The sequence below is a fragment of the Oxyura jamaicensis genome, chromosome 11 (assembly GCF_011077185.1).
Source record: "Oxyura jamaicensis isolate SHBP4307 breed ruddy duck chromosome 11, BPBGC_Ojam_1.0, whole genome shotgun sequence".
NCBI classification, from domain to species: Eukaryota; Metazoa; Chordata; class Aves; order Anseriformes; family Anatidae; genus Oxyura; species Oxyura jamaicensis.
Window position 1 is genome coordinate 14656557 of NC_048903.1, and position 15254 is coordinate 14671810.

The 15254-nt window shown below is 37.9% G+C and overlaps 2 protein-coding genes across 3 annotated transcripts in view; both read left to right on the forward strand.

The window, feature by feature from the left end:
* LOC118172791 (hypoxanthine-guanine phosphoribosyltransferase-like) overlaps positions 1–5047 on the forward strand; it is a 7275-nt gene extending 2228 nt beyond the window's left edge. The window contains exons 3-9 of one of the 2 annotated variants that reach the window (XM_035336914.1): positions 13–192; positions 845–907; positions 1438–1455; positions 1693–1775; positions 2858–2904; positions 3547–3623; positions 4506–5047. In XM_035336914.1, the coding sequence (XP_035192805.1) occupies positions 13–192; positions 845–907; positions 1438–1455; positions 1693–1775; positions 2858–2904; positions 3547–3623; positions 4506–4553 (516 nt within the window). In that variant the 3' untranslated portion in view covers positions 4554–5047. The other variant, XM_035336913.1, reaches the window with a different exon arrangement.
* A 751-nt stretch (positions 5048–5798) lies between these two features.
* On the forward strand, positions 5799–9404 carry NUDT7 (nudix hydrolase 7). The gene is made up of 4 exons (XM_035336912.1): positions 5799–5883; positions 6034–6187; positions 6414–6572; positions 7585–9404. Exons 1-4 carry the CDS (start codon positions 5846–5848, stop codon positions 7966–7968), a joined length of 735 nt encoding a protein of 244 aa, XP_035192803.1. The 5' UTR covers positions 5799–5845; the 3' UTR covers positions 7969–9404.
* The last annotated feature ends 5850 nt before the right edge of the window (positions 9405–15254 follow it).

The window sequence follows — 15254 nt, forward strand, 5'->3', positions numbered from 1 at the left end:
ACCCCCCCCCGGACAGAACGATTGGCTAGAGATATGCAAGATATGGGAAACCACCACATTGTCGTACTCTGTGTCCTTAAAGGAGGCTATAAATTCTTTGCTGATTTGTTGGACCATATAAAAGCACTAAATCAAAATGGTGATAAATCTGTCCCCATTACTGTGGATTTTGTGAGAATAAAAAGCTACTGTGTAAGCAAGCTTCTTTTTCCTTGGAAATTTGGTTCTCCCCATCTATTAACATCCTGAAGAGCAGTAGTTTACATGAAAACTCCAGGAAAATTGAGTTTATGCACATATCCTGTTCAAAACAACTTAGTTGTTTTTCAGTATGTAATAAAGTGATTTACTGATCTGCCCAAATGATCAGAGGGATATTGTATATTCACTGGAATTAAAATATAGAACACTTCATGTGACAAAGTCAATGTTGGGTCACCAATGTCCTCTTCTTCAGCCTAAAGTTTCCATATAGGTTCTATTCTCTTTCTAATGGCACCCTTTGGTGAGAGGGAGAATCACGGAGAATAAGCACCAGGGACTTGCTTATTGTCTCCATCTTTTTTACTTTCTGTTCCTGCAGATGACGTTGGAGAGATTTGTTTTTGTAATTTGAATGTTGGGGAAGAGGTATGTTTTGCTTGAGCCGACTACAGTAAAGCAATGACTTGTAGTATATTTTCTGTTTTATTTTATTTTGTTTTGAAGGCTCAAGTGCTGTGCACTGATCAAAATTTAGCACATGCTAAATACAACAATTTACAATATCCTATAAATACTTCATAGAATTCTAAAACAAATCCATGGTAACAAAAGTAGAATTCTCCCCTCTCCTTTCTCCTAGAAGGATACACCTACAGAAGAAATCAGTATTGTTGGAGAAGAACTGTCTACACTAAATGGGAAGGTACGAACTAGGATTTTCAGCTTTTCAGAGGAAAGAGTAGTTCTTATGTATCTTTCAGGAAGTTCACCTTTAAGATGTTGCTACTACATATTTACAGCCATTTAAAGCTAGTTTAAAATTTCACACTTGTTAAAACAGTAATTCCCACTGTCTCAGTGGAAACTTAACATGATTAGTACTGAATGTTTCTAAAGATCCTGTTCTGTTTTATACTACAACCTCCAAAAAAGAACCATCTTAAACTGACTCATGCAATATGTTCTCAGAACGTTATTGCTATACATAAATATTATATAAAACCTGGTATAAGTGGCTTTCTTACAATATTTTAAGTTTCTGTAAACACTTTCCAAAAGACTCATGAGTAAGCACTAAATCTAAGTTGTTAAGTGACAAGCTCCTTTGAAAATTGATTGCACTATCAGCTTCAGTTACAAGTATGTTGCAAATGTTTTTTGGCTGTTTAATTCTCTGAAATTATGCAATGTAACTTTTATTTTTCATTTTCTTTCTCTCTCTACATGATCTAGAATGTCCTAGTAGTAGAGGTGAGTAAAGAACTTGAAGTTTTTTGGGGGGCGTGGGGTAATGTTATTTAAAAAAAAAAAAAAAAAACTATTTTGCAAATTAATGCTTGCTGCACATAAAACAATCATATGTCAATTCAAGTATGCATATAATGTTACTGTGCTGCCAGTGCTGCTGCTCTTTGTTTCAAATTAATCCAGCAATAGTATGCTTTTTCTTTCAGACTAGGAAGATAAATTACTTTTTTTTTCTTTGAGGATATTATTAAGACTGGTAGAACAATGAAGGCTCTACTTTCAAAACTAAAAGACAATGAACCAAAGATGGTAAAAGTCGTAAGTTATAATGACACATCCACTTACTAATATATGGTAATAAGATATAGAGAAGTCACTCAGGTGAATTGTCAGGGTATGCTGGTAGGTGGGTTTGTTTACTTTTTTTAAAAAAAAAAAAAGATTTTGGGGAAGTAGTGGAGTAGTAGTAAATGCAAGAAACAATCCTTATAACAGCTGGTGAAAAACAAAACACTTATTAAACTGGGAAGCTTATATGTATACTAATCTGTTCATTGTTGAAATCAGTAACAAGGGCTTTGCAGCTTTTTTGCTTAGTCCACAGTCTGATTCTCTCTTTCTTATGTTTGAAAGAAAGCTCAGCTCTTTCCATAGGCTCCCTAACACCTTCTCAGCTTCCTCAATACTAGAATGACAACACTCAAGACTTCCCCCCCCCCCCACCCCGATATCCTTAGATATGTGAGTCTGCAAAATCTAAGTGTTTGCCAACAGCTGCAAAATGACTTCCACCAGCATTCTAGAACTTTTAGAGCAGGTATCTAAAAGACAATCCCCAAATAATTCTTCTCACAAGTAATCATGATGCTTTGGAAACATGTTTCTAGGGTTTTACGTATCAATTACGTATCAATTACGTATCAAATTACGTATCAATTATCCTAGTAACTGCCCAGGAGGTTCCCAGTATTTTCAGAAATGCCCAGGAAAATCAAGGATGAATAGATGAATATGACTTTGTGGCAGAAATTATATTGTCATAGTGTCAACTGACAGCTTGCCTTTCTGCTTCCCTCCCTCACCACTAAAATCTTTACATACCATTTGAACATATCTATCTGTACTATCCTAGTTTGCTGACACATTGCTACACAAAAAAAAAAAAAAAAAAAAAAAAAAAAAAAAAAAAAGACTTAAAATACAGAATTTGAAAGAATGAACCTAGATCAGAGCCTTAATTTATTGTTTCATTATAAGGCTGAAAGGAACTTGTAAACTGATTTATTTATTTATTTATTTTTAACTACACAACTGTAGATGTTTATTGGGATGGGTGGGAGAAGTGAAGTATACAGCTTGGAATAAGACATCTTAAAACCATAACCTTATCTTGTCTTTCTTACAGCTTGCTCATCAAAAGGACATACCTAAGTCCAGGCTATAGACCAGACTGTAAATATTGCATTTTTTGGTTGTCCAAAATAAGATTTCATCTTTTCATTTCATGCATGAATTTTCATTCATGAAAAGTGGCATGTTTCAGGAAGGCCAAAAGAAATGGGGAAAAAATACATTAATGCCTTAAAGCTGACAGCCAAGTGTCCCCTGCTGAAACCTTGTGATAACTTTTTTGGTTTTCATTTTTAATGTAGTTTCAATTACTTATTGCTAGATACCAGAAAAAGAATCAAATATTAACTCTGAATTGTTTGGCTTTGATCCTAGAAGGCATTTCTTTTGACTCTGGTTCAAACTCGACTTGTTTTCAAAGTGAAAAATGAATTGCAGTGCCTCCGTTTTTACCTAAGTAAAATCGTCTTCATTATCTCTTCTCCCAGGACTGCCTTCTAAGTAGGTTTTAAATTATGCATTTTAGGAAAAAAAATAAATCTTTAAATGTAATAGTAACTGATGATACAGAATCTAACCTTTCTCATCAATTTACAGTTTTGATTCTTAGTGTTAAGTACCTTGAAAGCAAGATGAAATATTTGTTAGGTATTACACTTAAATAGCAGAAGCATGTGTTGAATACATACTGTGTTTAAAACCTATTTACACCACCTAAGTATAAAGAGTTGCATTTTGTTTCAGACATAGGCTTTGAAATTCCAGATAAGTTTGTGGTTGGATATGCTCTTGACTATAACGAATACTTCAGAGATCTAAATGTAAGTACACAGAAGTGTGCTTTGACTGTTATGTACATGAGTGTTCGCACAGATAACTAGCAGAAAATATTAGTTTCTACTAGGAGATTCTGGTCAATTAATAAAACTTCAAATCTGACTAGATGCCTCTGTTAAAAGGGTAACAACATTATTAATATGCCAAGATGACAGTTTAATATAAATACATAACTTGTTCATGCCTTACCTTTTTATGAATTTATTCTACAAGTCTTGTGGCCCAGCCTTCCGGTACAGTATACTGAATCCTCCAAGATGGTTGTCAGCATATAATCTGCTGGCCGCATCTGAAAAGAAAGTAACTTGTAATTTGGTTTTGATTTCATGTTTGTCTTAGAAAAGAGCAGCATAAGATTTCACTAGTAATTTTTTTTTTTTAATGGTAGTAGACTGGACTGTGTGTGAAGGTGTTTCCCACACTGTAAAGTATGTGCCTCAAGACCTTTTTCCTTTGTTCCGTTATAGTCTCCCTGTGCTGCACTGAGTAGTAAACAGACCCTGATAGAAAGAGTTGATCCTTTTTTTTACCCTTCCTACTGTTCAAAAGCATCTTCACAAATATGGCTAAGTGGAAAAGTGTCTCACTTTATGGAAAAAAAAAACAGTTCTGTAGAAAATACATAACAAATCTCCATTACTCCAAAGCAGTGTGGAGAAGGGCGTGATAAATGAACAAAACTGTCCTCTTCCAGAATACACAATTTCTCTGTAAATCAGATGAACTTTGAAGTAATATTAACATTTCAGTTTTACAGCAAGTAGTAAAGTTGCAACCAAACTCACAAACCTTAATGTCCTAGTTCCAATATGAGAACATAACCAGGAATAAAACTGAAAATAATTGTTTATTTTTATGTTTTTTAGCACATTTGCATTCTGAAAGAGAGAGCCAAAGAGAAATATAAAAGCTAGTAATGTCAGACCCCTGGAGTAACAATGCATGGATGAATGTGGTAACCTACTACTCATGCCTGTTTCACTGAAGAACTGCATGTTCCTCAGGATACACTTCTGTATATTTTTACTATAATGATATGTGAAACAGCTTAAGAAAGATGAATGCTTAAGTTTCAGTGAAACCTTAACAAAATGTTGGCCATAAAATAGATATTATATTCCACTGGAATCGTAGGAGATACAGCCAGGACATGCACGTGTGTATACAATTATGTCTGGGTTTTTATTTACCATAAGTAACACATATTGTATAAAAACTGTAGTTACTTAAAATATTTACACGTGGATAACACTGGAAAAAGTAACCATCACAGTAATTAAAGTAAGATTAGTACTTAAACATTCCATGTCACTTGGTCTTTGTTTTTATTGTTTACTGAGGGAACGGGTCTCACGTTTCTCACATTATTGCAACCTTCGTTGAAATTCAGGAAACAAATTATTAGCTGGTAAGAGTGGTGATAAACCATTATCGCATGAAAATAACTTCAGCGAGCCACCTGTTTGCTCCTAATGAGAACTGGCAGTTACACTGCCCAGACACGGCAACAACGCTGAGATACTGACACCTCGTTGTTTCGTTCCTACGGTAAACGATTAAAGCAGGCTTTGAGACCTTACTTCTTTGCTTTTGTGTACCTAAACCCTAAGCTAGCAGTCTGTGCTTAAGAGATTTTGCTGATGCCCCTCGGCTTTTAGCAAAGCCCTATGCTACAGCTAAGAAGCCTGACGTGTCGGTGGTGCTTTCCAGGGGCTCCTGAGGGCTGGGGGCTGTCATGTGTCACATTACCAGCTCCTTATACCTGGCAGAGGAGGAAACGAGCGCCCTTACCCAGAGCAGGGGAGGGGGGCGGTGCCGCCTTCTCCCCTCTGAGAGGGCGGGGGCGCTGCCCGGCGGGGCACGACGCCGAGCCTCCCCCTGCTTTCTGCTTTTCTCAGCGGGATCGTACGGGTGTCAGCTGCCCGTGCCCGAGGCAGTACAAGGCTGGAAGCTGTCGACGCCCGCCCGGGCCGTCTCCGTTGCCGCAGCCGCCCGGCCGAGCCCTCCCACCAGCGCCCCCCTCAGGCCACAAAATGGCCGCCCGTCCCTGAGGTGATCCCAATTTCCCGCTCGGTCCGCCCTCCACCAATCAGAAGGCGGAGTCCGGCGGACGCGCGCTCTGATTGGAAAGAACGGCCGTCGGTCAGTGGGGAAGGGCGGGGAGAAGGAAGGGGAAAAGACCGGTCTCGGGGGGACTGCGGACAAAATGGCGGCCGCGGAGCAGGAGGTGGAGGCAGAGGGGAGGTAGCGGCCCGGCTCGGCGGATGCCGCAGGCCGAAGGAGGGGAGCGGCGGGCTGAGGGCCTGCTGCGAGGGGAAGGTGCTGGCTGAGAGTCGGTGCCGAAACCTCTGGGCTTGCCCTGGGCCGCCGCAGCATGTGTGTGTTTGATTCCAGAGAATGCCCGAAGCGGGAGGCGAGGCGCCGCCTGAGGGAGCTGGACGTGGCCGACAGGTTCTCCCGCTTGCCGCTGCCCAAAGCCTCGGTGCTGCTGCCGCTGGTGGTGCGGGCCGGGCGGCTGTGCTTGCTGCTCACCCTGCGGGCCCCGCAGGTGCGTGTCCTTGCTCGCCGCCGGCCCTGTAGGTGGGAGGCACCCATGGGGGCCCGGGGACAGGCCCCGGTTCGCGGGCATCGGTAGGGTGGTAGCAGGTGGCTTCCAGGTCAGAAAAGGAGCGGGTTATGCTCTTTGTTGTGGCTTAACAGAAAACTGAATGGTATGCAGTTCTTAGATGAAACCAACTAGTTACATTTAACAGTAGTACTCCTTTAAATTCTAGCTGAGAAGATCACCAGGGGAAGTGTGTTTTCCAGGAGGTAAAAGTGAAGCAAACGATAAAGATGAAATTGATACTGCTCTCCGAGAAGCCAAGGAGGAAGTGGGACTCCCGCCAGAGAAGGTGGAAGTCATCTGTAGGCTTGTGCCTGGAATCGATAAAGTAAGCAATAAGCTGTGTAAGTCAGCATACTGTTGGAAAGTAAACTTAGGGTACTTTGCTTTTGTAGGGTTGATAATGACCTTTTCAAACCTGTAACTAAGTAACTGTTGCTGCTTTAAGTATACAGCCTGTGTTGCGAGCAGGGGAGGGGAGGAGTTTTTTGCTCTCTGGCATTTGTCTGGTAATGTTTGCTCCTATGTGGACTCCAAATGCGAATACCAGAAAGACATTGGTAAACTGGTGAGAGTATAGCAAAGAGCAATGGAGGTGCTAAAAGGGGCTGGAGCAAATAGAATAGGAAGAAAGGCTGAGAGAAGTGGGTTTGCTCAGCTTCAAGTTAGTGGTGAATCCAGTTGCTGTCTCTTAACGGTTATAGAGATGATCTTAGAGTCACCTTGAGACAATGGACACAAGGAGCAACAAATGACATTTAAATTAGATGAAAACATTATTCACCATAAGGTTATCCAAACACTGGAACAGATTGCCCTGATAGGCTCTATGATCTCTGTTTTAGGAGATATGTTTTAGGAGAACTCATCCAGACAAGGCCCTAAGCAGCTTGATATAACATCAAAACTAGCTGGTTCAACATCCTCCTCAAAGCAGGTTTAATTTAGGTTGAAAGGGACTTTTTCAAGTTATGTAGACTGTGATTCTGTATTGTATGGAAATCTAGCAAGGAGACTTCTATTCTGCAGGTGTCACTGGAATGTAAGTCATTGTAAATGAACAGGTTGCCAATTTCAGTAGCAATATTCAGTGTTGGTGGAATCAGTTTTCCAGTAGTGCAGAGCGGATGTTGTTTCAAAAGACTTCATTTTTGTTCTTCAGGTAAGTTTCTCTTTATAGCTTCAATTTAGCTGCTTGAGGGGCTAAATTGCATTCCAGTTAAAAATGTTTCATTGGTTTCCTGTGCTCATTTTGTCACATTTGAAACCTTAAAATAAAGAACTTTTGCTTGGTACATCCTGTGTTTTCTGTTGTGTGTTTTTTGTTGTTGTTCTTTCAGATGAATTACTTGGTAACGCCAGTTGTAGGATTTGTAGAGGATACATTCCAGGCCACTCCTAATCCAGATGAAGTGAGTGATGTTTTTGTGATGCCATTGGAGTATTTCATCAAGCCCTTAAATTACATGACATTGCCTTATAAAACCTCATCTGGTTACTTAACCTGGATGCACTGCTTTACATATCATGACGATGAACGAAATAAGTCATTCAAGATATGGGGACTTACTGCACATTTTGCTGTATTCCTTGCTCTTGTAGTTTTTAGAACAAAACCTACCTTTGAGGTTGATTATGATCTTGACAACTTAATTTCATCTGCTGAGAGTAATTTTATGAATTTATATGCATCTTTAAATGAAAAGAAGAAGAGTAATCTATAACAAACTGGGGTGACAATCTGTACTGAAGAAGGAAAAGGGTTTTGGTTTATTTTCTTTGTATCTGTTATATGATTGAATTTCACATTTGCACTTTATTTTAAATAGAATTCTTAAGTTGTCAAACCCTAACGAGATTCATATAATTGTATCTGTTTTAGAATTGTCAAATGCCCACAGTACTTTTAATGGATTTAGCATACAAACTTGAAAGGTCTAGTTTAATTACCGTCTTTGCCTGTGATCCAAGACTGACTTTCTATGTTTTGTTGTTTTTCTATTTAATGAGATAACACTATTTTTTCTAATTTGTCTGTTTGAATTAAAAATATACTCTGGTATCTGCCTATTACTGTGTGAAGTACTACTTATGGGTAACATAACTCATACAGTCTTGGTTGGTATTTTTACAAGTGAGTGATACAAAATCACACTTACAAAATACATAATAACACTTTAAAAAGTGGCAGGTGCTTTCATAATTTGGTTTGGTTGGGGTTGTGGAGGTAAGGAGAAGATTTAATGAACTCAGTATTTCTCAAGGAAGTTCTCTAGGCTATGAAAAACTTAGTGTACAGACAACGGTACTGAACTTTCTTCCACAGCATCCAGTTAGCATCGTTCACTCAGCTACTAGAAGGAGTTGTCTTAAGGAGAAAAGAGTGACATTCAGTACTCAAGAAAACTAAAATGCTCATCTGTAGTCGAATCCTTACCAGTAACCCTGGCAGTTTCAGATGGGTAGTGTTTTTTGCATTGTGAATCTTTGTTTCCTTGTTGCTAGTGAACTAGAGGCTTACTCGTGGTGGTCATGGTACTGTTGACAAAGGGTTAAGTTTTTAAAAGCAGAATTTATTTTGGCTGGATTTCAGATGTAGTTTGGAAATAAGCAGGCTACCAGTCTACTACATGGTGATCTTTGACTAATGGGTGAAATCCCTGGAGAAGTAGTAGCCACTCTCAGGAATAACTTTTTATTTATTTCTCAATATAGTAAATTTCACATGTGAAATTGTTTAAACATTTTTTTAAAAAAAGTTCATCATTGTTTGTACCCTCAGTGGTTTCTCTCATTGCTAGTATATGCAGGAAAAGTAACTAATTAAAATAAGAACATTGTTAATTAAAATGGAGCAAGCTGATTGGACCTTTAATTATTAAACAAAACAGGTACCAAGAGACATAATCACTAAATTACCATCCTCCTCTGTTCCCAGCAGACTTTTTATTTCATCTCCCAATGAAACCTGGCACAGAAATTGTACAAAGGGTACGAATTCAGACCTCATTTTTTTCTCTTTTCTGAAACATTGCGTGGAACTATAAGGGCAAGAAAACAGTTACAGCTGTTAGGACTTCCAGCAAATGGAAGTCCTGTTGATACTGGGTATCAGATCAACCATTTGAGCTAATTGAAAAAATGAGCTTGTAGAGGTCCATGCAAACAAACATCCTTGAGTGATTTGCAGGAAAGCCACTGGGCCCTAATCTTTTGTGTTATGCCTCTTACATAATTTTACTGACATTCATTTTGAAATTTGGGAAGTTCTTAACTAAAAAAAACTGATTCCTTAGAGACCCATCTGGCATTTGAGTGCCCAAACAACTCCACAAAAAGAATAGAAGTTAAATTGCCAGTTAGTACAACTGTAATTCCTCAAGTCACCCTTCTAACGGGAGATTTTTTCCTTGGACACTGAGTGAAATTCCGCCACAATTCTTGAAGCAGAAATGAGAGGGTGACTCTGCAACCCTTGTAACTAATCCATGCCCTATTCATACCCTCTTTCTTTTAAGAGGTGGGGACTGGAGAGTGTGCCAAGTTGAGCATCATAAAGTCTGTGATTCAGGCATTTCTCAAGATAATACATCTCAAGTATGAAAGAACTGAAAGTATGTCTCTCACTCATCCTGGCTGAGTGCTCAGTGTAGCTGAATACCACATTAAAGGGCTGTTCCATCTACTGTGTACCTAATGTTTTTAAGGGAGAGTATGACTGCTTAGTGTGAGATCGAACTAATGAAAAGGTGGATTCTCAGGGGGTTCTCAGATTCTCAATCTTTCATGGGGCCTGGGGCTGCAGGAAAGACGTACAAAAAAATGAAAAAGATCTAGCAAATGCGTTGTTCTGAGAATTTCCTAGTAGAAAATGCTCTACTCTGCTTTGAAATAGTTCACAACCCGAGGCAATTAATTCTCCATTGTATTATAAACAAATTTTTAAGCACCTTGAAAAGCAGGGCCTTTATTTTTCTGTGGACCGAGTGCCTTGCAGTTTGACACTGCAATGTTAGAATGCTTAAGTTCCCTTTCAAATCTGCCTTTATATCATGTAATAAAGCACTTTTCAAGAGCTCTGTGTCCCATTGTTCTGTCTAACTGGTCTTGTATTATAGCTGAAAATTACTAAACCAGATATGTATCTACTTCTATTTTGCACATAGTGTTTAAAGGTCTCCTTCATTTTGAATTACTGATTGCAAATGCATTTGTCTTGTTTAAGTATGGTATGTTAATATAGCTTCCTATCTGAAAAGGTGTTTTATATGTATATATTTACTCTGTGCTTATTCTCGGAAGCAAATAACTAAGGTCATTGCTCAATTGAAAAAAAAAATGTTAAAAATATATTCCAGAGCGCACACTCTAATTATGGATAAGTAATGCTAGCATGACAGTAAAATGAGTGCAAAGTCTTGTATCAGAACAAGAAAATTACTGATAAAAAAACTAAAAATAAGTAGATACAGTTTAATGAGTTGTTAGTCATTCTTTTAGTTTACATGCAGTGATTCAGCATTTAACATTTCTATATAAGTTTGAGTGCTCAAAGAATCAGACTTCTGATATTATGTGAACATTTAACATTTCTATATACTTGATACCTAAATTGGTATTTAACAATTACAACCATAATGAAGAACTTCTAATCTAAATGACTTAAGGGATAAAATACATATATTAGGTTGCATTACCTCTGTGTGGAGAAAAACAAAATGTTTGAGAAGTTCCATGCATGCAGTTTAATTAAAATGCCTGTCATTTACATTGCTAGAGTTCATACCGGGTTAAGGCAGTTACATTTAGATGCAAATGTAACTATTAAAGAAAGATTACTTATATTCAGTGCATGCCTAAATCAATAGAAAAAACAGAAAATCTGGAAATGGTTGTTTTTCAAGAAAAGCTCATGTGAGTGCTTACGTGTCAGTATCTATGTGAGGTACCTACAGTGCTTCTTTTTTTTAGTGGGTTGCCATAGCAATGCAGCTTTCACAACAGTACATGTTAAACCATCTCCAGTTGGAAAAAAAGAAACAAATCATAGTAAAAAGGGTCATTAGGTAATTCCTTCTTCCCTCTAATCTTATTACTTCCCAAAATCTAATCTAAGAAAAGAGAAAGATAGAAAAGGGAATCACATATGTTCCTGATTCCTTGCTGAAGCTACAATTTTGTAGCCAGAATGTTCACTTAGTGTTTGAGATTCTGAGTTTCAATATAAGTTTATGTATTTTATGGACCAAAATTGACAACTAAATAGTAAAAGGAATGTTCTATGAAGATAATTAGACTTACCGTACTATATGGATGCCTGTTTCATTGTACTTCAGATTTAGGGTAGGTTCTGTTTGCTTTTCAAGATGAAAAATGTACTAGGAAGGAAAATATCCATGTGATAATGAAATACTAATGGAGAATAATCATCCTGTTTGTCAGAACCTGCTGCAGCACAACTGGCTAGTGATTGACTATTTTTTGGGGGGACATGCTTACCTCTTCTCATCCTGAATTTTGTGATCTTTGAGACTATCCAGTCAGACTTTAGACTGTCCAGTCCTAAGTTTACTGACCTATGTCTTTCCAGTCTGTTATAAACCACATTTGGACATATGGTATTTAAGATATACCCAAACAATTCATCCTACAGCTGCTGCAATGTTTGTTTGCTAGCACAGCTGCTTTAAAATCTTTGTGTAGCTGTTCCTAATGAAGAGCTGGCATCCCCTTTTACGTCTATAGTAAAATCCAGAACTAATCGCAAACGAACACAGGAACTGTTCATCAGAGGCAAGCTAAATTTGTCTTTGAGATCATAATGCTCCTCCAGAGTCCCTGCAAGAGTCTGATACCGTTATTGAAATGAATATGAATAATCCTGGACAGAGAGTGCTGTACATGTTTGAAGATTTAAGGATGTAGTGATGTAAATGTATATTCAAACAGATTTATAATTGAACCAAACACCTGTAGGCTTGACAAGCAGGACATTTAAATGGTGTTGATTTTATTCTCCATTTAAAGAGAGTGAATGAAGGGATTTTTAGTATTTTAATCGCTGCGGATCTGTAGTTGGCATAAATCACAATGATTTCATTGACTTCAGTGCAATTGTACCAAATTGCATGCTCTGAGGCTTTCGTCTGTACAGCGTATCTACTTTAACTGATAAAATATAATTGGGATAATATACATTATCTCATAACTTTCAGTTCATTAGTTTCTTTTTTAACATAGGCATAACAGGTGCTGTCAGCAATTCCACATAATAAGTTAGTCTTAGATAACCCTGTTTGTTTTGGATGCATTAAAACAGTTGTTTTTAAAATACTAGAGTGTCAATCTAACTCCAAGAACAACATATTTTTAGATCATGTACTGATTCGCAGATGTTTATGGGAAACAAACTGAGTAAAATGGGATTGCTATATAGTTCAGTGCCAGGCTTCATTGCTAAAAATGGAAGTTATACAGAATTCATTATTTTTGACTTTTGGCTACTAACCATTAAATTAGAAATGCAGTAACTGATGAATTGATAACAAATGTAAATAAAGGTTTGCCAAATCTTGGAAAACTGGGAACACTGTTTAACAGAAATGAAGTTATGTTAAACACCTAGTATCAGATTGTTCCTTACTTGAGGAAAAGAAACTAGATACATGTAGTGGCATACATTCTCTACAATCATCAGGCATGAAAGGGCTAACAAGGCAGGCAGCAAATCAGACTGATTGAGACCTTGTATCTATGAGAACCTGAGAACCTGACAAAGCTCTAGAAGGCTTCAAAAAGTCCAAGAAGAAAAGATGATTTGGAGGTAAAAGCCCAAGAGTCTGTGACTTAGCAATTCAATCCGGTGAAAGGAAACAGCAAGGGGCTAGTCTAGCTATGATTAGATCTCCCTTCCAATAAGCGAGAAAGTCAAAGAATTTCTAAGATTCTAATGGTAGTAAAGTGATGTGTGTCTAGAGAAAAGAAGGGATGAGCGCCAGCATATCAGCATACCACCACGAGAGGGGGCCACTTCCCAGGTGCTGCAAAGCAAGCCTGGCTCAAACTCGGCCAGCACAGGTAAACCTCGGTTAGGAGCTGCCATAAAAATCGCCTTAGATTGGCTCTTGGGGCCTGTGGGGCTGCCAGATACAAAGGTACTGAAACAATGTGATTTGAAGCTACTTGGAATAGGACTACATTCGTTTATCTCCTCAGCATCATGACTGAGCACACAACTTTGTTTCTGTATGGCTCACGTTATGACATGAGAAGCAGTGTCAACTCTGTTTACTAAATAATTTTCCCTGAATTTGTTCTAAAATGCTAGAAATAACGATACACTTCCAATTCATTCAGACTAACTGTACATCAATGGCTGAGCTAACATGAAGATACACTATAAGCCTGGTTTCATGCTTTTCTTCCTTATCTGAATAGCAGATCTCTAATATCCATAGCCTACCTTGTTCATTCTGTCTTTTTATTCCATTATAAGGCTGTTTAGTGAACACATGGAAATACATAATTGATTTTCCTAAGCCCTAGACATGAACAATAAAGAACACTCTACTAAGAAAAAAATGTCAAGTGGAAAAAAAAGTTTGGCCTGAAAATTGTCTTCCAAATACATTCCTGTTACATAGAACTATAATACTGATTTCAATTATTTGAATTTGTTTTTGTATTTGCTCTAGATTTGACTAAAGATAACTGATCACCACACTCATTTGTGTACTACATTGCTCTGAAATTAAAAGCATCAGTCAAATATTCTAGTAACACTTTATTGAATAGCATTGGTTGTTTAGCTTGTAAACCAAGAATCTATCTTATTTTTAACAAAATACATATAAATATATGTTTGATTTGTTTTCTCATTAGGTTTTTTATATTCTGCCATTAAAATATGACATTTGTTTCTTTTTCTATGACTGTGAAAAATCACCTCATTTCCAAGCTTGTTTTCTCTCATCTTTTGTTTATTATGGTTATTAAGGATATAAAACATTGATGGGCTAAACTCTTATAGAAACTTCACTACCAGTTCCACTTTTCAACCTCTAAATCAAATTCTGTTTACAAGCCTTCCTTCTGGAGTTTAAATTCCACTGTGTTTGCAGCTTATTAAGGCCTACATCAGTGTTCAGAGGCCCTGCTTAAGATATGAGCACATTTCTGTTGAGCCAGAACACCGTAGAAGTGTTTGCTCTTGAAGCTTACTCATTAAGAAATGTTAATTTCAGAAAGCGACTGGCATCAGATGAGTTCTTCAATCCACAGAGGCAGAAATGCAGCTGTGTACATTCTGTTGGCTATTTTGCACTTGGCAACTGTGCAGCCTATGGCCTGATTTTTGTAAATATTAAATATTTCATTTACTTATTAAACATAAGCAAGACAGACAGATGGTTCACGATTTCGTATGGGGGGCCGTCATGTGGTTCCTGGAGCTGTATTCAGCTCAGGGTATAAAGACATTTCAGTCACATTTAGGCACTGTGAGTCAGATCTGCAGCTGCTGGAAATTAGTGCGGTTTGAGATACTCATGATTCGTGTACTGTGCGAAGTTGTCCATTAAAAAGTAGTCATGCTAAATTCTAGCTTTATTCGGTACAAAAAATGTGCTTTGTTCAACAACTTGAAGTTTTCCTTGCTTTCAATGAGACTGATCAGATACATAGGACCAGAGCTCCTGCTAAATTGGTAATCCAAATTGAAGCGCCTATCAGAATGAGTCCCATGACACTTGAACAGAAGTCAGTCTTTCAGTGACCAGGGACTAAGAGTCCTGGGCTACCTTGCAAAGGCAGAGAAAGCGGAGGAACACTGAATTCCTTCACACCAATCTGGGCAGAAAAACTCATCCTTTTCACAATTTCTCATAACATTTCTGAAATTCTTCAGAATAGTTGTCAGTCTTTTATTTCTGTTCTACATAATTAAACCTTCTCTGGCCTGAATTCCTTCAGTTTGACACCTTCTATTGACTTTCAGGTGTATGTGTCTGAG